At 39.5% G+C, this 22,379-nt stretch overlaps 1 protein-coding gene across 1 annotated transcript; it reads left to right on the top strand.

Annotated features, from left to right (window-relative positions):
- Positions 1-3,018: 3,018 nt before the first annotated feature.
- LOC133298441 (uncharacterized) lies at positions 3,019-7,579 on the top strand. Its single transcript, XM_061497731.1, has 3 exons — positions 3,019-3,441; positions 3,656-4,304; positions 7,368-7,579. Exons 1-3 carry the CDS (start codon positions 3,019-3,021, stop codon positions 7,577-7,579), a joined length of 1,284 nt encoding a protein of 427 aa, XP_061353715.1.
- Positions 7,580-22,379: the final 14,800 nt, after the last annotated feature.

The following is a 22,379-nucleotide window of genomic DNA, read 5'->3' as shown; positions in this document are numbered from 1 at the left end:
AACATATAATAGGATAAACACAAATCAGCTATATAAAGAAGGAAAAAATGTTTATCTTTTAAAATGACACAACTTATATCATTTTACTCTCACAAAGAGGTGGGACTCACACCTTTATTTATTTTTTGTCAACTCACTCTTCCTTTATCTATTTTTTTTTCTCTCTTAAAATAACACAACTTTACCTTCTTTAAAATGACACGTACTTTCTCGTATAAAGAATGTCCTTGTTAACTAGATTGTAAGGAGAAATCAGATTAAGGACAAGGATGGTGGAAGCGGAGAAAAGGAAATAACTACAGCAAGGTAACTTAGGAGCATAAATCCCTTCTCATACTCTATTTTTTTTTCTTTGTCTCTTTCTATTATTTTGTTATGTTGTTATCATATGGAAGCAGATATTAAAAAAAAAAAAAAAAAAAAAAAGCAGTCCTAGCGAAATACCTTGGTGAGAATAGGCTTGCATTAAAGAAAGTCGAGGCACTAGTGTTGAAGTTTGGAAGCTGGGTGTAATTCTGTTATAGATTTTTATTTTATTATTTAAATTAGGTGCTGAAATTGGTTTTGATATTTTCGAAGTGGGTCCAAGTGATAAACGAATCTTGAGGAAGGTTTTGTAACTGATAACTTTTTTCTGGGATGATGCAGGTTCCTTGTTGAGATTATCATATTTTTGGTATGTGCTTAAGTTGATTTTTATCGAAACTTTAAATAACATACATTGGAGTGGTGTGTATAGCGTAGGATTATTGGGTTGTACTATTTTTAGCTTTGAATGTAAAGGGTTTTATCATATGAAAGCGGCAAGGAGCTCTGAATTAGTTGATGAACTCGAAACTATTATAAAGCCAAAAAGATTAGAGCGTGATTATGCCAAAGAAATTGGACCGATGGCACTACAAATTTGGAGACTTAATTTGAGGATCTGACGCAACCTTGTCATTTGTAGATTATATGCATCAAGCTGTGGCTTAAAGAAGACAACAATGTGGTTGGGCTCAAATTTTTATTGAACTTTTACAGAACTTTTTTGATGTTTTTCTTAGGCTTTTGAAGTTTTCAAAAGCAAGCTATTGAACCTACCCTCAATCTCTCTGTAACTCTCTCATCAGTGCTACGCCTGGGCTTCCCAGGTTACTCGTGGGGATGTTCCCTTATAAGAAAGCCATGGAGACGACTGAGGAGAAGGACAGTAAGCCCCCAGACGAGACGGTTCAATTGGAGACCTCTGGAGAGAAAACACGAAGAGCTTTAGAGAGAGGTCCTACGTCGGAAGAAGAAGACGCATCTGTAAGAAGCGTGAAGAAACCTAAAGGTTCAGGTGTACTGAATGATGAAACCATGGATGATGAGATGGCTGACCACACTCTGTCTAATGAAGATGAAGGATAATGGATAATGGATGTTCCTTTATTTTGTTATGTCCACTTATCATCAAGTTGATGGGGAAAAAAATGGCATCACGTTTCCTGCTGGCCAGATTGCAAAGACTATGGAACCTGATGGGAGAATACAAAGCGATAGATATGGATAATGGATATTCACTGATCACGTTTAGTGATGACAGAGACTACTCTCATGTCCTCCATGAAGGATCGTGGATCGTAGCTGACCATTATATCATTGTTCAACGTTGGAGACCCTTTTTAATCCTTATGATGAGGAAGTGAAGAAATTAGCAATCTGGATTAGGATCCCTGGCCTGCCCGCTGAATTCTATACCATGCAACATCTATGGAGGATCGGGAACATCTTTGGAAGAACACTTAAAGTAGACAAAGCTTCCTTCAACCGGGAGGAGAATGGAGAGGAAGGCACGACCAAAGCTAGATTTGCTAGGATATGCGTGGAGGTGGATCTTAGAAAGAGCTTTGTATCCAGATTCAGATTCTGGAATTACACGTTTAATGAGGAAGTTGTCCTAAACGTTGGATATGAGGGTTTGCACCTCATATGTTTCTCCTATGGAAAATATGGGCACCGAAAGGAAGCATGCAATGGAGGCCTGGATTACAAGCAGGAGAAGAAAGTGACTTCAACGACTGAGAATGGGGAAACAAGCCAAATAAGGGCTGAGGAGAGGGTTCCAGGAAACCCTTTAAACAACGATGTCAGTATGGGGGAAATGGAGGAAGCTAAGGAAGACGCTTTCAGTGCTTGGATGGTGGTCAAAAGGAAAAACTATCAACGAAGAACAAAAGTCGTGCCGGAAACCATGGCGGGTGGGAGGAAGGCACGTCAGCAAAATCCAGGGATCAACTCCAAGGGAACGCACCAAAAGAATACGGTACACAGTATAGCTCCAGGTGCAGGCAAAGCGGCAGGGTCACAGGCTGCCAGAGTAAAGGGAACTGAACCCAGGATGGATGCTAGTACTAGAACGGGGGCATTACAGATAGGGCAGAATAACCCTGGAAAATCCAATCATAGAAAAGGTAAGTTACCTTCGACTGCTACGAAATCTGACAACCTCGAACAGATCAAAAAAGCTGGGGACCAACGAAGTCAACGAATGTGTAGGGAGGGAAACATTGTAGAGGTTGACTTGGGAAAGGCTTTAGTTAAGGTGGCTAACACGACAGATAAGGAGGCTAACACGACAGATAAGGAGGCCCCTCAGACTGCATGGACAGCAGATATTACTAATGTAGCAAGTATTTCTTCTACCAAGAATCAACCGGATGCCCTAGAACTGATGCGCAGATACTACTAAGAGAATCCTCATTTGGCTAAGGAGATTGATGAAAGGATACTTCAGGGGGCATGCAGGCCCCACAGCCTCCAATGAAGGGACCCTGGTCCTTATACCCCATAGTTCTCCAATTTTTGTTATTTATGAATACATGCGCATGGAATTGTCGTGGGGCCAGCAAAAAGGGGTTTGTCTCTCTTATCAGAGATATGATTAAAAATTTTGATATTAAAGTTTTAACTTTAACTGAGGTGCGCATCAGTGGGACCCTTGTTGCTAAGAAAATAAAGCAAATAGGGTTAACTGGTCACCATGTGAACGAGGCTATGGGGTTCGCTGGGGGAATATGGGTTCTTTGGGATGCTAACTTGGTTGATGTCTCAGTCTTGGCCCATAACCGCCAATTTACTCGTGTGTCCCTTAAATGGTTACACTCTAGGTCAGCCGAACTTGCAATCTTTGTCTACGGCTGTCCTAGACGCATGGAAAGGAAAACTCTTTGGGATGACCTAACCTCTATCACTACTGATGTAGAGGGAGCTTGGATCGTTCTTGGTGATTTTAACGCGATTCTTAATGAGAATGAGAAAAATGGAGGAAACACTGCTTGCCCTGGCAGCATCTCAGGATTTCGCAGATGTATAAACGAGTGTGCCCTTATTGATTTGGGTTTCAAAGGACCCCATTTCACCTGGAGACGTAACAATTTGCGTGAAAGGTTGGATAGGGCCCTTGCCAACCAAGACTGGGTGAACTCCTTCCCAAACAGATATGTCCTCCACCTCCCTTAACACCAACAGGAAATCGTTTTGATTCCTGATTTCTTGGCTTACTTGCAACGGCTTTGACAATCTTATCTGCAACTGCTGGGCGGAGAATACGTTGTGGGGTGTAGCTCAGGAGAACTTCCAAAAGCAAGCAACGTGGTGGCACAATAACTGTTTCAAAGATCATCTGAATCAGAAAAACCGCCTCCATGCTTGCATAGCTGGCTTAGATATGGAACTGCAAGACCATGCAAGCAATGCTTTGGAGGTCCTTCAAAGAAATCTGTGGGGGGAACTAAATGCAATCTACCTTCAAGAAGAATTTATCTGGTTCCAACGATCCAGATGTGAGTGGATGGTTAACGGAGACAGAAATACTAAGTTTTATCATGCAACAATTGTGTCCAGGGGAAGGAGAAATAAGATTTTGGCCTTGAAAGATGAAGAGGACAATTGGATAGGAGAACCACAAGCACTGAAGGAGATGGTAGTAGGTTTCTTCGAAAAGGTCTACATAAATGAGGGTACTAACATTGCTCCCTTTCCTTTTTTTGGTTGCTTTCCTAAGATCACCAGCCCCTCCTTTCATCAGCTACATGCAGTCCCTTCAGAATTGGAGATCAAAGACGTGTTCTTTAGTATGAGCCCCTTTAAAGCCCCAGGGCCCGACTGGCTGCATGCAATCTTTTTCCAGTCTCAGTGGAATACCATTGGCCCTTCCGTTTGCAACCTTATAAAGATTGACTTTATTGACCCTAAGCAGCTTCGTCCTTTCAATAAAGCCCTACTTTGTCTTATCCCCAAAGTGGATGACCCAGATTCAGTCAAGAAACTTCGTCCCATAAGTCTGTGTAACGTCATCTTCAAGGCTGTCTCCAAGTTGCTGGCCAACCGCCTTAGACCTTGTAACACCCCGTATATATCCGGTAATGTTATCATACTATCGTATTAAGCTGCGCTTAATTAAAAATGCGGAATATCTTTTTCTTTTCAATTATGAAGTCATTATCATTACCAACTTGCTTATTAATCAATTAATAAAATATCGCATGTATGCAATTGCAATAAAACAACTAACTAAAATACCTCATTAAATAAAATAACATAAGTATGTTTCTAGTCACGGAGCTACAACACGTAGACCGGACCAACTAGCAGTTTATACAAATCAACTCAAAAGTACTAATAACATGGCGACATGGACAACTCCCATGCTCACCCCAAATAAGGCAACAAAGCCCAACATAAGTCTCAACTCAACAGCAACATAACGATAAGGGCGGAAAACATAAACAACATCCAATCCAGCCATGCCAACATAATATGAACAGCACAAAACATCAACTAAGCTCTGGCCTCCTGCCACCAGAGACATCAGTCCCCATACTACCTGAACCTGAAATAAGCATTCCCCAAACGTGGGGTGAGATCTCTAAACAAGAAATCTCAGTAAGGCAAAGGGTCCTCTAGGATCTTCCACCCCACTCTCACTTACATGTGCAATATAAGTTCAAAAGCAGTTTATCATCATCAGTTCTAAAATAGTGCAATGCAGCAAATAATCATGTCATGTGTGTCAATTCTATTCTACTGCCCAGATAAATGCAAGATTTATATACGTCTAATACCCACACATAGTGCAAGACGCCACTTGCATCCACCCCGGATCACCGTCTTGTATGACGCCACATACTCAGGCTTACCGTCAAGATGGAACAACACATACATATTAAAAGCCATTACACATAAAGCTCAACAACATTTCAAATATTCAAAGCATGTAACACAACATGCATATAACCATACCCCCATGAGACATTGTGGAACCACAACATGGCTAAACCGAGGACACGAAAGCTTACCTTGCAAGCTAACTATCCAAGCCAAGAGTCCGTACAAGCTCAGGACCCACAAACAGCACAACCACAATCTGTTTATATGAGAAATATCATCAATAACCATACTTTAAAGGTTCGTTTCATTATGACAACATTTCCTTATTCGATTACGTCTTTTCTAGATCATAATTATCAAGCACTAAGTCCCTTAATTATAGGTATCACTGTTTCCCAATAGTAACACCAACTTCCTAGGTCATCAAGCCCACATGGGAACTGTCCCACGCACAACAAACTGATTTCTGGTCATTTTCACAGGTGGTAATCGATTACCAAGGGCTGGTAATCAATCACTGCACATGGTAATCGATTACCACCAGCAAGGTAATCGATTACCACACATGGTAACCAATTACCAATCAAAAGTATTCGATTACCACGTGGGCAGAACAGCATTATGCAGATTTTTTCTGCATAATCCGAAGCCAAATTGCCACCCCATGACCCAAGGTCCAGTTTTGACCCAAAACAGAAGTTCAATACCACATTTTAGACTTAGATTAACAACCTTAAGCTTGAATGATTAAAGTTAACTCATTTCATAACCAAAAACAAGTCATTAATAAGGAAATTCAAAGGAAAGTTCAAGGTATACCAATGGAGGTTCAAACTCAGCAAAAAGAAGGCTCTTGGAGCTCTCCAACAAGGCTCAAAGATTCTGACTTTGCAAGAGCACGAAAATACAACACAAGGTTGGACCTTTCTCTTCAAAGATCACACTTTGAAGCACCAAATGCCATGACAATGGCCTCAACCAACCCAACTCTTAAACTCAGCCATAAAACCCCACAAACCAGAAGCCACACTCAACAACAAGGCTCATCACCCTTCTCACAACCAACTACTAGGTGTTTACAAGGTTTAGTGTGAAGGAATCAAAGGTAAAAGATGAGTTCTAGGCTCACAAAGGTTCATGGAGATCAAGTTCAAGAAGGAAGAGCAATGGCTGAAGGTGGTCAGCCCTCAAGTCTCACGCAGCAGCCAAAAAATGAGGCCTAGGGTTGTGTGCCACTTAGCTTAAAAAGGCCCACTTAAGTTAAAACACACAGATATAACATTAATTGCTACGCTTAGCATTTTAATCCCAAACTCAGGATTCTTAGGCTGCGCATGACAATCATTCTGATTCCTGGCACTGTTTCTGAAAAGAAATGATTCTTTTCTATTTCTGTGTCTTGGAACAATTCTGAGAATCAGAAGTACGTTTGTTAACATATTTTATTTTTATTCTGAGAATCAGAATTACGTTTGATAACACAATAAAAATCTATTTTTTTACTTTTGTTTATAGATTTCATAAACTGTATAAAATAGCAAATGACAATAGATTTTAACCGAAATGCCAAATTTTATATTTAAAAAAATTCTATAAAAATTTATAATATTTTATTATATAGTTTTTTTTACGACAAATGCTAATATATAGTTTTAACTATTATTTTTTAATCATCTTCACAATTCATATTTTTTTGTTTCTCATTCCCTTGACCATTTTATTTTTTAATATCATATTATTACCTTAATATTAGTGTCGTGTGTGTCCCATATGCTATACATTAGTCATCTTCCGCTGATGAATGAACCCTGGCTTTATTTCTACAAGCTAATGAGGCTATTAATTAATAATGCACACAACAATAAACTGTGGTGTCCACAATAAAATCAATAATTCACCAAATGAAACTTCGCCAAAAGCCATCTCTTTGCGTCCTAGCTCCACATAACCGTACCCGTGGACATCAACAACATAACGATCCAATGGAACCTTCCTGGAAATATCGAGCTTGCTGGGGGGGAAAATACCAAAACAAACACACCTTCAGAATTCTGATTTCTTGAAACTTCTATGTTTTTTCTTTTATTCTTTTTTTCATTTTTAAATGTTAATAATAATTTTTCTTAAAACTTAAAACATACCAAAACATTCACTGTAACAAGGAAAGACGGAGATGATGAGAAGATTAAAATAATTGGTAGATCCAAGATTAAAAATATTTGGTTATGTTGCAGTGGGATGGGGAGGTTTCCATCTGGGGTTCTCGAACAACACCGATCCTGAGCCAGGTTCGCTTTGGAAATGTCAGGGCACACCAAAAAGGCGAAAGAGAGAGGGAAGATTCCGCGGTGAAGGAGGGTGGTGGTCTGGTGATATGTTGAAGGCCGGTGATGGTTTGGTGTTGGTGTACGAGGGGTATGAAAGAGAGATAGAGAGAGAAAACTGATTATATTTTTGTGCCAGGAATGAGAAAAGCATAAATTTTTTGATTTTTTTTTGTTTCCCGGCACAAAAATTAAACCGGTTCATCTGGGGAACAAAAAAATAAACCGATTTTAACAAACGAGTTTCTCATCCATTTTTATTCCTAGGAACAGAAATTAAAAAAAAAAACTCATTCCGGGAAGGTTGTCATGCACACCCTTGACGTACTCAATTTTACAAGAATTATCATATTTTTCTTATTTTTTTGGAGCACCTTTTTGGTACGCACTTTTCATAGCCATTACCAATTTCTGGCACCAGTTCTCATTATTTTAACTTGAAACTCGTTTTACAAGTCCTACATGTTATTCTAGTAATTATCATGCACTTATTATAATTTTCTGGGATACTTTTTCGGTACGCATTTATACCGACTAGCAGAACCGGTATCTGCACTTTTCGTAAGAAAAGCGACTTTCAGCATTATTACCCACTTACTATAATTATTAGAGCCTTATAATAATTATTAGGGTCAATTATGGAATTATCTCATTAAACTCATAATTAACTGATTAATTTTCTTAATTAACGGTGCGAGTTCTTACAGACCTCATCTTACCTCTTTGATCCTTCCCAATCAATGTAGCTTCATTAGAGGGAGGTATAGCACAGATAATATTATTATCGCGCAAGAAATCATCCACTCCATGAACAACAAGAAGAGGCCAAAAGGATGGATGGGCAATCAAGGTTGATTTTGAAATCATCTTACCTCTTTGATCCTTCCCAATCAATGTAGCTTCCTTTACATTACGCTCCTTGAAGTTGGGATTCCAACCGATGCAGTGAAGATCATCATGGAGAGTGTCTCCAACTCCTCTCTGAACGTGTTATGGGAAGGATCTACCACCAGAGAGTTCTATCCAACGCAAGGGATCAGACAGGGCGACCCGTTGTCCCCATATCTGTTTGTTTTGTGTATTGAGAAGCTTGCACACCTTATTTTCCATGCTCTCATTAACAAAACCTGGAAACCTGTGGTTCTCAAAAAGCGTGGCCCTCCAATCAGTCACTTATTCTTCGCTGATGACCTCCTGTTATTTTCTGAAGCTTCTTTAGAGCAAGCTAGACTGATCGAGCGTATCCTCCACTGTTTTTGTACTGCTTTGGGTCAAAGAGTGAGTAAGGAGAAGTCTAAAGTGTTCTTTTCGAAGAATGTTCATCACTCCAGATCGATGGAGATAGCCCAAACTATGGGTTTTTCTATAACCAACAATCTAAGGAAATATCTTGGCATACCCCTCTTGCATGGGCGTTCGAGTGCAAGCAATTTCAATCATATCCTTAACACTATGAATTCCAAGCTTACAAACTGGAAGAGAGGATCTCTCTCTATGGTCGGAAGGACAACCTTGGTCCAGTCAGTTTTATCCTCATTGCCAACTTACATCATGCAGTCGTGCCTACTGCCAGCCAGAACATGTGATGAGATTGAAAAAAGGTCTCGTGATTTTCTTTGGGGCTCCAGTAATGAGAAAGAAAGATACATTTGGTAGCATGGAATCGGGTGTGCCAACACAGAACAAATGGTGGTCTTGGTATCCGTAGCATGAGAAATATGAATCAAGCTCTTATGATGAAAATTGGGTTTAGTATCCTCACTCAAAAGCAAAGCCTATGGGCTCAAGTGCTCAAGAATAAATATGGAGTTGAGGAAGGCCCAATCCCAGCTCTAAACAAAAAGAGACAAGCCTCGAACCTTTGGAGAGGAGTGGTTAAGGTGCGGCCTCAGGTGACTGCGGGATCCAGAATTCAACTTGGGAACGGGTCTAATACTTGTTTCTGGAGAGACCGATGGCTTACTAGTAATGGAGTGGTTAGCCTGCATGATTTGGCAGTTATTCCCATGGAGATTAAAGACTGGACGGTGGACAAGTTTGTACTAAATAATGGTAACTGGAACTGGAATCTGATCAACCAATTTGCATCAACACAAGCTTGTGAAGCCATAACTAACATCATGCCACCAAGTCCACAAGACGGTCACGATTCGGTTATTTGGGTATGACTGGAGATGGAGTTTTCTCTGTAAGGTAAGCTTATGAACTTCTTCAAGGCCATCCCCAACTTCATGATGGCTTGATTGTTAATCCTTGGAAGTGGAAGGGCCCATTTCAGATTCAGATGTTCCTGTGGAAAGTGTTAGGAGGGCACCTTGTAACTAACGTGGCAAGAGCACAAAGGAACATGACAACCTGCACCCTCTGTCCTAGGTGCAACCAGGAACCCAAGGATCTAATCCATGTTCTTAGAAATTGCGTGTGGAGCAAAAGAATCTGGCAACGTCTACTACAACACCACCCCTGTCCTAATTTTTACCAATCAATCCTTAAGCACTGGATGCAGTATAACCTGAAGATGAGGACTGTCCGGAATTCTTGTTGGGACTGGAGTCAGCTGTTTGGAACTACAGCTTGGTTTATATGGAAGGCTCAGAACGATTTGGTTTTCAACCAAAAAGACTCGAACCAAGATGCTCTTATAAGGGGAGTGAAAATTTACATCTCTAATTTGAATGATGCTTACACTAAGATGGGAAAAGTAGGGACTTTCAGAATGGAGAAAGAAGAGAATTTCATTTGTTGGACCTTCCCACCCGACGACTGGATGAAACTCAACGTTGACGATTCCAGTAGAAGGGGAGGAGCTCAATCGAGCTGTGGAGGAGTCATCAGAGATGACACTGGCAGGTGGATCGCAGGTTTTAGCAGGAACTTAGGCAAAGGATCCTCTCTAAGGGTTGAAGTCTGGGGTCTTCTCAGTGGATTACAAACGGCCTGGGACCTGGGTTGCAGAAAACTGTGGATTGAGGGGGATTCACAAGTGGCCCTTAATCTCATAACCGAGGGATGTGACCCATGTCACCCTGCGGCTCCGTTGATTCAACGCATTAGTTCCTACCTGAAGAGACCATGGATCACAAAGGTTAGCCATACCTACAGGGAAGGTAATTTGGTGGCAGACTTGTTAGCCTCATATGGCAACCGTTGGAATGATTGGAAATTACACGTGTTATATGAACCCCCCACAGAATGTTCCAGTCTGTTAAATAGGGATTGCATGGGCATAGCTAGCCCAAGATTTTGTAATCGTATTTAGTTTTTCCTTTTATTTCAAAAAGAAAAAGAAACTTTAACAGCATCAAGGGATGCACTACAGCCATAGATTTTCCTTAGCACTACTTATGAAATTTATTTCAGTTATTAATGTTAAATTACTGACATTTATTTCAGTTATGAATTATGTTACATTACTGTCATGTATAATTTATTATGTATTAAGGGCCTGTTTGGTGTGACGTATAAGGCATGATAATATAAGCTTATATTATACGCTATGACATTTGCAGTTGTTTGGTGTGACCATCGTATAGTATAAGCTTATACAGCAGAATCTCTTAATACATCAAAACGATGTATAACTTAATCCGGCCTAAGGGGGAGGGATAAGGCCTGATAAGATATTGATGTATTAACATCGTTGACCAATGTAATTCTCAAAAATTAATATATTATTTTAATATTAATTTATTAAAATAAAAATTAATTTTTCAATATATTAACTTTTAAAATACTGATTATTTTTATTTGAGTAAAGACCCAAATTGGTCCCTGACAAAAAATGCGGTGGCCAAATTAGTCCCTAAGAAAAATAAACTCAAAAAATAGTCCCCAACAATGTGAAACAAGACCCACGTTAGTCCTTCTGTCAAAACAAAACTGACGGTGTGAGTGACGGTGCTGATGTGTCACGTTAAGTGACATGCTGGATATGAAGGACAACTTCGTTTTGAAATATCCATCCACGTTGCACAGACTATTTTTTGTTAAATCCAAAATTGCCCCTCACCTGGATACGTTACATTTTCCTTCTCTTCTAACTTTGACGCTGTAACATCCTCGTCTCGAGCCGGTTCAATTAACATACATATGATACAAACAGAAACAGCGGAAGACTTAACTTACAAAAATATGAGCTAACTTTTTCTTTTTCTAACTTAATTCTTACTCGGCGTAAACGAAAATCGGGCAGAGTTTCCTCTATAAATCGGACAACTGGGGATTTTCCAATCCCACTCAGAAGCATTTCCTGATAAACAGTTTATACAACATATCAATTCAGAAATACCAGATATCCAAATATAATCAAATACCCATACATGGGCGCATGCATAACATGGCTCCGTGCCACTAAATCTAACAGCATGCCATCAAAACATAAACCTATCTGAATACTACATCATCATATAACGTTCCTGAATACTCAAATGTACATGCATCAAACTGATAGACATGTACAAAACATATACAGGCCATATACAAAATAAAGGATCAACATCATGATCCATCAAATGCGAAAATACTAGAATACATCAAACACTCCAAAAAGGTAGTAGCCTACAGCCACTCAAAATCCGGTCTGTCAACTGCCTCAGCCACGTGTCGTGTCCCTGCCTAGTGAGGACTCACCGGAAATCTGGGCCCCTGAAAATGTGTCCCCAAAGAGGGGTGAGATTACAAATCTCAATAAGCTCCAGGTTTATAGAGAATTCTCCATACCCCTGGCTCACTCCTGCATGAAATTCAGATACAGAGTATACAAATACAACATATAACAGATATCATAACAGAACAGAGCATATATCCATATCATATCAGAGATGTGCGCCGTCATTCCCAAGGGAGGACCCCAAGCGGAAATCAACGCACGTGTTCCCGAGGGAGGACCCCAAAGCGGAACCAGACATATCAGAGGAGTACACCATCAGTCCCGAGGGAGGACCCCAAAGCGGACGTCCGGGTACTATACAATCAATGGCCAGAGATTGTTACAGAAATCAAATTACAGAAGTCACATCAGAGCAAAACATATCATGTTATCAAATAACTCTATATGAATGCATCTATACAAAGCATCTAAATCACAGTCATACAGTCCAACCATAGTTCACTAACCATGGTGGAGCACTCAAGCAGGAAAAGACTCCTTAAACATAGAGCTTACCTCTTGAAGCTTTACCAATACGCTTACTTGTGGAACAAGTTACTTTTATCGCTTCAAGAGATTTCCGATCCTTCTCAATCCCTAGGCACACCTAGAGAATAATTTACAATGCATCAATAAAATGATGCAATACCATAATTATTTCATAAGCATACATTTTATCGCTTATTTTCCTTTCTTTGCATTTTTGCCAATCCTATGCCAATACACAAGTCTAGACCTCTTTATAACCGTTGGTGTTCTTTAATTTAATCAACCATTCCCTTAGGAATTTTCAACATAAATCATGCTATTTTTCTTCAAAACTCATCACCTTTATACAATTTATTACAACACATTTTATTTAAAATAAAATGTACAAAATATGTCCCTAAATACCCTATAGGTCGAATCCTACAAGGGGAATTTCCAAAGATCCTTCTCTTTTACAATGCATTTTCGTTACTTCATTACAACTTGCAAACACCTAGGAATGCTTCCACTAAATTCCTATTTTGAGTTTAGACACCAAGTCCTTTTTACTTAGGCATTCTTACTAACTCATCCATTTTCACTCATTTCCAACACACTATACCTTCACAATTCTTAAGATAAAATTTTTTTTGCACAACAACCTACTCTTCATCTATGATGGCCGAACATGTAGAGGAAATCATAGAATTTTTTTCTAATTTTTTTACATACATACAAATGCTTATTTTCATTTTATACATCAAAATATCAATTATTCCTCATCAATACATATTTTAACACATCATGCTTTTCCACCCAAGGCATATACACAATTTTATAACTTAAATAATCAAAACAACATCATGGAAATAGAGGTTTGTTACCTCAAATCAACTACCCAAAGCCTAGAAGACCTACACCAAGAGAATCTCCATCAAAAACTTCATTTTGCCCTCTTGATGAATAGTACACGAATTTGGGGAAGGAAATATCTCCTCACACAACCAATGATAGCTCAAATAAATGGGTGGGATGGACTCATTGGGTGGTTTCCCATCGATTTCAAGTAGTGGGACTTGTGATTTGGTTAACTTTGGAGTGAGAATCAAAGAAATGAAGAACCAAACCCTACCCCCCCTTTTCACCAAGTGCAGCTCGGCTTCTTTGAGGAAGAGAGGAGAGAGAGCTGATTTTGAATAGTGCTCATTTGAGTCACTTAAGCTTTTAAGCACATGTGGCCCTTTTACCCGGTTGTTTTTCTATCGCGTATTTTTACTTAATTGACCCGGAACTTAACTTAAAGCTACAGATATATTTTTATTTTTCTAAAGTCATTTAAATTAATTTTTATTTCCTAAGTAACAATATTCATAATTCACAGTATGGTTTTTGCACCGTTTTTGACGAAATGCACTGTGCATCACTAATTGTACTTCCTTTACTTACGAAACTTAAAACTTATAAACTTATCATTTTCTTGGGCCTATATTGACTTGCTTGGCATATATTGGACTTTCTTATTCTTATTTCATCAATTATTTATTTCTGGACTCTACCGGTTGCTTAAACAGCAGTACAAAATACCCGGTAGAAACACTATTCACGAGATTTTCACGGAAAGTGCCAGACTATACAATTTTTCGTTCTGAACTCATATTTGTCATCAGAATTTTCAAATTATGTTCCTAAAATTATTTTGCTCATTTTAAGCTCTACCGGTTAATTCACAAAACTGTAAATTCTCCGGCAGAACGCACTGTTCATAACATAGTCATGATTACAGTCAAAATACTCGAAATCGCTCACTGAATCTAATTATGGCATTTAAATCCTTAAATTAAATCTCTAACTAAGATTTACCAGTTAGGGTCATTATAGACGCTCCATTGTTGAGAAAGAAGAGGACTGTGGAGTAAAAACTAGGAACAAGGCGGTGCAGAATACTACGAACTTCTTCAACAATCGAAGGGAAGCGTCCTATCTCAAGAATGAATATAACATGAGAGTACGTACCAACATCAAAGTTGTGTTCACTTGTCTGGTATATTATTGCCACTCTTTAAAAAGAAAATGACTGCAGTGCAAACTAATATACCAGCACCCTGAGTATCTGTAGCTCCCCAAGAGTGATATTATAAGCACAATATGTTCTGTTAAAGCATTGATATATTATAGCAATCCCCGTCTTTGGATAATTAATGCTGGGATGAATTCAACAAATACCCCAAATTAGCAGCTAAATTCAAAAATCTTCATATCTTCAATTAATACGTACAAACACCAAAAGATGCATATAAGATTTTTAGAAAAAAAAATCTAATTATTATATCAGTTACACGCTTACACCTGAAAAACTTTGAATTAGTTCATGTTGGTACCAAAATCATGTCATGGTCATCATGTCCACTATAACTTCTTTCCAAGCTCATACAAATTGCAATAATAAAATTTCCGTAGCTATTTAAAACTGGGAAACTATTTAAAATTTTCGTAGCTGTAGTAGCATTAGTTGATGATGCTTTATATCGAGTAGCCATAACAGATTGCTGCTGTAACATACCATGTTGCTGCTGAAGATGAAGCAGCTGTGGTGACTGTTGAGAATTTGAAGCATTACTAGAAAGAGACATACTTGTGATTGTTGCAGTTGAAAGTTATGGAACGACTAGGCCAGCTTCCATTCATAGGAGATGATACAAAGTTAAGATCCTTTGATGAATTATCAAAAACAAGAGTCGTTGGGCCATTGGTTGACGGCTTCCCTGGTGGCCTTTTAACGTACGAAATGGAATGTTTTATTGAAATTGTCAAAAAGCTCGCCTTGAGTTAAAAATGGGTATTTGAATAGAAGATTTTTCATGCAAGTGCCATAGGAATAAAGAGATCACTTTTCATACCGAAAGCAGACAGACAGAAAAAGAGCATTTCAAAATACTTGTCCAATTCTGCCTTGTGGCCCCCTTTGCATCATCCCAACGACCCTGTCTCTCTCTGTATGTCTAAAACTTGTTTTTTCTCTTGGTCCATTCCATTTCTATGTTACCATCGCACTGTTGAAAAATTGAACAAGCAACTAAACACTAAGACAACATTCTTTGACCAAAGCATGTACCTTAAACCTATTCATTTGCTGCTTTAAGAGAATATTTAGTGCTTCTATAAGCACTTAATCAAAGGGATATCTGCCGTCAAATAAACTATCTTTTTGTCCATAAGATGCAGCAGCTATGGTTAGCCAATAATATGATGCAGGTATATATGTTTAAAACTTCTATTTCTTCACCACTTAGCTTAAAGTAAGACGGGTTCTTCCAATTTTTAACTATTTTGTTTTCCTAGGTTCACTCCCAAGTGGAAGTTACTATTGATGTTCACCTGGGTTCAGTAGCCACAAAAGCCAAAGAATTAAAGCCTCATGGGTGATACTTGATAGGTACTCTGTCACTTGCTTTTATCTTTTAGTATTTGCAGAATAGTTATAACTATTTGCTGAATTAGCACTTGAAGGCATTAATTTGAATAACAACATGCCAACACTAACCCATTTTTTAAATTACAGATTATTGAAGAAGGAAGTTGATCACTGCATTAAACAACTGAACTGCAATGTTGTAGTCATAGATCATGTTATTCCTAGAATCCTCAAAGCAGTAAATCCATTAGCAGGAGAAAACTTCAGTGAGAGTAGGACCCAAAGTAAACAAACAGAAAGAGACATAAGAGATGGTTGTTGCAGTTGAAGTTTTGGAACCTTACTTGCAGCAGCCGATGGGCTCTCCTCCTCCTTTGTTGGTGGCAGTGGAGATGTGATCTCCACCAGAGTTACACCTTGGACGACTAAAAACATTAGAGCACAGTCACTCGGAATAGTGTACACGTCACACTCTTTGTCCAACCCATCCATCATTGAAACAAGTTCAACATGCGTCCTCCAAGGCCATAACATCGCTGTTGGCCACTCCATAAGTAGATGAAACAAAAGAAGAAAAAAGAGGTGTCAATCAGGAAAAATCTCATCATCGCTTGTGATAGAAGAAGGAGAGAACTGTGAAGGAAAAATGAGTGGTCTCAAAGAATTTAAGATTTGAAGGAACACTGGTCCCATTAAATGCAGCAAATGATATTGCAAATGCTTGAGATGGTATTCGTTCAACTCCCCCCTTTAAAGCCTCTTGTTGTTGCTGCCTATCACTAAAATTTCCACTGTTGCTGCCAACACTATCCGATTTTGCAGATTGCCTAAAAGAAAGGTTCGGTGGCTGAACTGGAATCGGGAAGTTCTGCCCAAACACATTCTTTTGGGAGTAAGCCATTCCACTAGCAACAGATGAGACATTCTGTCCGGCCATCCCAGTCTCGGGATTGTGAGAATGAGACAGTGATGTATGCTGCTTTGCTGGCTGTTGTAGTGGCATTAGGATAACTTGGTTGAACCAGTGCTTTGGGATGAGGATGTTGTTGTGGATGCTGAAGAGGATAGAACATTTGAGAAGAGTACAAAGGCCCATTGAGTATGCGAGTTGCTTGCGCAGGGCTTGCACCTTTGATTGCTGCAGATGTTCCAAGATGAGTTGAAAAGGGGAATGGATACCCGTTATTCTGAACTACTGTCATATATGAAACATCATTGGCTGCCAAATTTAGGTAGCTAAAGCTCATTGCAGCACCAATTGCTAGTAGTGATGAGGTACCAAGAGATCCAGCACCTGAACGACGGTGTTCCTTGGATGAAAGAGAAATGGTCTGTCCACGTGGATGGGTATTTCAAAATGAAGTCGTCATTCATATCCAGCATGTCACTTAACGTGACACATCAGCACCGTCACTCACACCGTCAGATTTGTTTTGACAGAAGGACTAACGTGGGTCCTGTTTCACATTGTTGGGGACTATTTTTTGAGTTTATTTTTCTTAGGACTAATTTGGCCACCGCATTTTTTGTCAGGGACCAATTTGGGTCTTTACTCTTTTTATTTTTATAAAAATTAATTTATATTTTGGACACACTGATCAATAAATTTTTAAAAAAATTAATATCATATGATATATTTTGAAGAATTATATAAATTCTTTATTAAAAGATATTTTTATTAAAAATATTTATTTTTATCGTATATAGTATTATATAGTGCATTACCAAATACTAGATGATATTATCTTATACAATGTATTATTTTATACAATACCGTGCCAAACGCTGGATAGTATTAAAATTCAATCAGATCTTATACAATCAGGCCTTATACTATCAGGTCTTATACTATCAGGCCTTATCATATGGCTTTTTGACCCTTATGCCCCTTAATTAATAATTAATTACCAAATTGCCCTTCATTCAAAACTATTTCGAAAATTTACCCTCCCCAACAAACATAACACCAATCTGCCCCTGTTTGACCGTTGACCACGAAGCCTACCTGGGTACACCATTACCTACCCGGGTAAATTTTGAAACTTTTTATCTACCCGAGTATGTAGGGGTGTACCCGGGTAGAGTTCTTGAATCTGGGAAAATGTTTGAATTATTTACCCGGGTAAGGATCAGTGTACCCGGGTAAATCGCGTCCAGAAACCCCAATATGTATGGGTTTCGGCCATTGTTGCGAGGTATAGGGTTTTTGAAACCCCAAATCTTTCTCTCTTACCCTCTCTAATTCGAAACATCACACATATTTCATCTCATCATTTCAGAAAGCTGAATCTTGGTGGGACATTGAGATTACATCTCCACACTCCCATTTTGTGCTAAAAAATCCGAACCAACCTCCAAACCCAAAACCTAGATCTAATTTTTGTGTGAAAGATGAGTTCAAGTCCAAACATGGTTCCTATAATTATTTACTACAATGGGAGGCATTTTGAAGGTCCGAACGGTGTCCGATTTGAAGGAAAAACAAAAACGATGAAAATCAAAGTGGGCACTACATGCAATGAACTGAAGGAGAGAATTCTTCAAAAAATGGGGTCATAAGGCATACATTCCATCCACCGCATGATAGCCAGGTTAGAGACTGTAGTGGATATGGATACAATATACTACATTGGAAACGATATAAATGATGATGAAGATGTGGAGTTCGTAACAGATGCGTTTGTTGAATGGAAAGTATTAAAATATATTGAGATATATGTTGAAGTTGATGTTGGACAATCTTCATCTTTACCGGTGCATACAACCACTACTGCACACTGTACCGGTCAAGAAGATACAGTTGTACGATCTTCTGCACCTCCTCAGGTAGCATTGGATGAGGATGAAGAGGATGAAGACGAGGACTATGTGGACAGCGAAGATGAGGGAGAACCTGAAAGTGCTATTCCAGAAGGTGATTCGTCAGACACTGACGTGGACGGTAATTTTGAGGCTGACATGAGCGCCGTAAGTCTCGGTACCCCAGCCTTGTCACCACTTCATGTCGACCCAGTCAGTAGTGGTAAGTTATTAAATTTGAACATTTGCTTTAGACAATTTATTATTTGTGGTGGTATTCATTCAGACAAATGAGAGTTGATCTTTAGATGCAGGGTCTGAGGAGCCATTCTGGAATGAAAGCCAATATTATTCATTCATTAACTGGGCGCACCCTAATGACGAGTTGGAGATCCTATATGGCGATGATGACTTGCACGGAGGTTGGAAGTTAGGAGATCCGTTATTTGTGCAACAAGAATTTGGGTCCAAACCAGAATTGCAACATGCTGTGAAGATACATTGTATGAAGGGGCGCAGGACAGCCATAGTTGAAAAAAGCGACGAGTCAAGATTTGTTATGAAGTGTAAAAACCATGCTGACGAATGTCTACCATACCCATTTACCCCTTCCCCGAGTCAGTTAAGGTTATTGTATTACACATCAATTACCAAGATGCAAACAAAATGGATTGAACAGCACCTGCTGCTGCATCTGCAACTGGTCTACCCGGGTAACTCGTAATGATATACCCGAGTACATCCTACCCGGGTAGACCAGTTCGTGGTACCCGGGTAGACCAGTTGCAGATGCTGTTGCAGAAGCTGTTTTGGCAATTTTTGTTGCATTTTGGTAATTGTTGTGCAATACCTACATACGGTATGACTTGGGGTGGATTGATTTCGTAGAAATAGGATGCAGTAATCAAGATGTGCGCCAATGAAAGTTGAACATGAATATTAAAGTACTTTGGGTTGAATTGATTTCCAAATTAATTATGACAATATTAATGCAAGGTCCCATACTAATGCATAGAACCAACAAGTCTGAACGTGCGCAAAACGAAAATTTCATTCATTCAAATTTTGAACATCCAGTACAAAAACATCCATGCAATGTAGGTAAAGTTCCTAAATGTACCAAAATGACTACATTACATCAAACTAAATCAATGATATGAAACCCTATGGACACACTAATCCGATGGCGTGTCCTCCCCATTCTCTTCATCCGATTGTGTGTCATCCCCATTGTCATCATCCTCCTCCTCCTCCTCCTGAGTATGGGCACCCTCGCCAATTAAACCCTCCAAGCGTGAAACCCTTGTGTCCAACCGTGCAACCCTTGTGTCCATCTGGTTTCGCCACTTGCTCGTGCTCTGTCTATATCCTCTAAAGTCAGTAGTCAGATCATATAAGGATGCCATGACATGATCAAGTGTCCATCCACCCTCAGGAGGAGCTGGTGGTCGCCGACTGCCGGTGGGACGTGTCGGTCTGACATCAACCTCAGCAACGCCATCATCATCGTCATCATCATCAAGGCCTACATCATAAACCATGAAAAACAAACTTCAATACCACATTAAAAATTAAACAACACAAAATTGCATAAACTCATAAAGACCAACACATCACCTGCAGGTGCATCCTCCATCTCAGCATCGTGGTGGAATGGGATCTCAGGTGGTTCTGGTGCCTTCTTCCACGTCCAGATACCCGCTCTGTTCGGTAGGATCCCACACTGCTTCAGGAGCCTCTCACCAAATATAGCATTCCAGCCTCTGGCGGTCTTCAAGGTCTCTGTTGCCGTAGGCACTCCAAATCTATGCAGAATCTTCTGCACCAGAAATGCAAAAGGCAATTCAGCCTTCTTTGACTTGGCTGCCTTCCACATCAGTATGCATATGTAATGCCTCCAGTTCACCTGCTGACTGTGAAGGAGGGCCCACAGGATGACAAAGTCCCCTTCCAGCACCTTTGAGTGATTATGCGGGCGCTGGAAAATAATATGTGTCACCACATAATGAAGAATGCGAGCAGAAACTGACAAGTTGCTAACAGGATAATGAGCAAAATGACCGGGCTCAGCGTCTGCCCTCCTAGTCTCTGTAACAATGGTCTCCCGGTTATAATCACCAAATATATGATGGCTGTCTCCATCATATAGTGCTGCTCCTGTGACACCATCAAAATCGAACCCCAGTAGCTCCGTCCAGATAGGAGCAGTCATGATGATATCAATCCCGCAGACACGGGAAGTCAGCTCGCCTTGCGAGTAGCCAAGGTTCTGGTAGAAGGCTCTTACCATAACCTCCGAGTATGGGCACCGCATCTCCGCCAGGTGAAGTAAATGTGTCTGCTCAAGAAGCGGCACAATGTCAAAACGCTCTAGGTTGAAGAATGCCGAATCCAGTGATTTCGGTTCGCAGATCTTCCGGGTCATGAAAAACTTCACGAACTTCTCGTGTGAAGGAATGTCATCCTCAAACAAATATCCGAACGTCAAGTCCGGAGCCTGACTCGAAGCAGCCTGGGGCTGAGAGGATGACGACCCATCGTGACGACTCTTGGTTCTTCTCTCGGAATGGGTCACTTGCAGCTTTGAAACGCGTCGAGAGGTCATTGTGTCACACTATTAAACTGAAAAAATAACCAAAATCAGAAATTAGATACATGTTAGGGTTAGGGTTAGATTCAGGGTTAGGGTTAGGGTAAGCGTATGACATACAAATTGATAAAATAATTCGGACATAATCAAATGATATAAACGAAAATACAATGAATCAGAACAGAAATCATAACATAATTGAAAAAACTGAAAAAAAAAAATCACCTTTGATCGATTTCAATCGGTAGAAGGCAGAGAGGTTGCAAGGTCCGCGAATGATGATCACAAACAAGACGAATTAGTGCAAGATTATGCCTGAAATCGCTCAAGATGACACTCCTCCAGCAGCTCTACTCGGGTACCTCTTTTGTGGGTTTTCGAAATGGGGCTGCTGGGGTATTTTAAAACCCTACCGTCGCGATTTACCCGGGTACACTGATCCTTACCCGGGTAAATAATTCAAACATTTTTCCAGATTCAAGAACTCTACCCGGGTACACCCCTACATACTCGGGTAGATAAAAAGTTTCAAAATTTACCCGGGTAGGTAATGGTGTACCCGGGTAGGCTTCGTGATCAACGGTCAAACAGGGGCAGATTGGTGTTATGTTTGTTGGGGAGGGTAAATTTTCGAAATAGTTTTGAATGAAGGGCAATTTGGTAATTAATTATTAATTAAGGGGCATAAGGGTCAAAAAGCCCTTATCATATACTATTCACCGAACATGCCCTAACTAAAGGTAATTGGAAGATGTAATATTTAGGGATTAATTGTATTTCATAGACAATTGGTTGTTATATGCTGTTACTCTTACCATTTTTTTTTTTTTTGTATCTTTATGATTAATATCTTAGTACAGTGTTTTGTATACTAACTTAATCTTCAAGAATTTTAGAATATATAATGACTAAAGATATAAAATCAAGAATTACAATGCTTTGTAATTCTATGTAAAATATCTAAAAGAAATAAAGATAAAAGTGATACAGACTCTCTTAGAATAA

This window comes from Gastrolobium bilobum, unplaced genomic scaffold (genome assembly GCF_033153095.1).
Source record: "Gastrolobium bilobum isolate Gb01-03AN ecotype WA unplaced genomic scaffold, APGP_CSIRO_Gbil_v1 utg19336, whole genome shotgun sequence".
Classification (NCBI taxonomy): domain Eukaryota; kingdom Viridiplantae; phylum Streptophyta; class Magnoliopsida; order Fabales; family Fabaceae; genus Gastrolobium; species Gastrolobium bilobum.
This window is presented reverse-complemented; position numbering and strand designations above follow the sequence as displayed.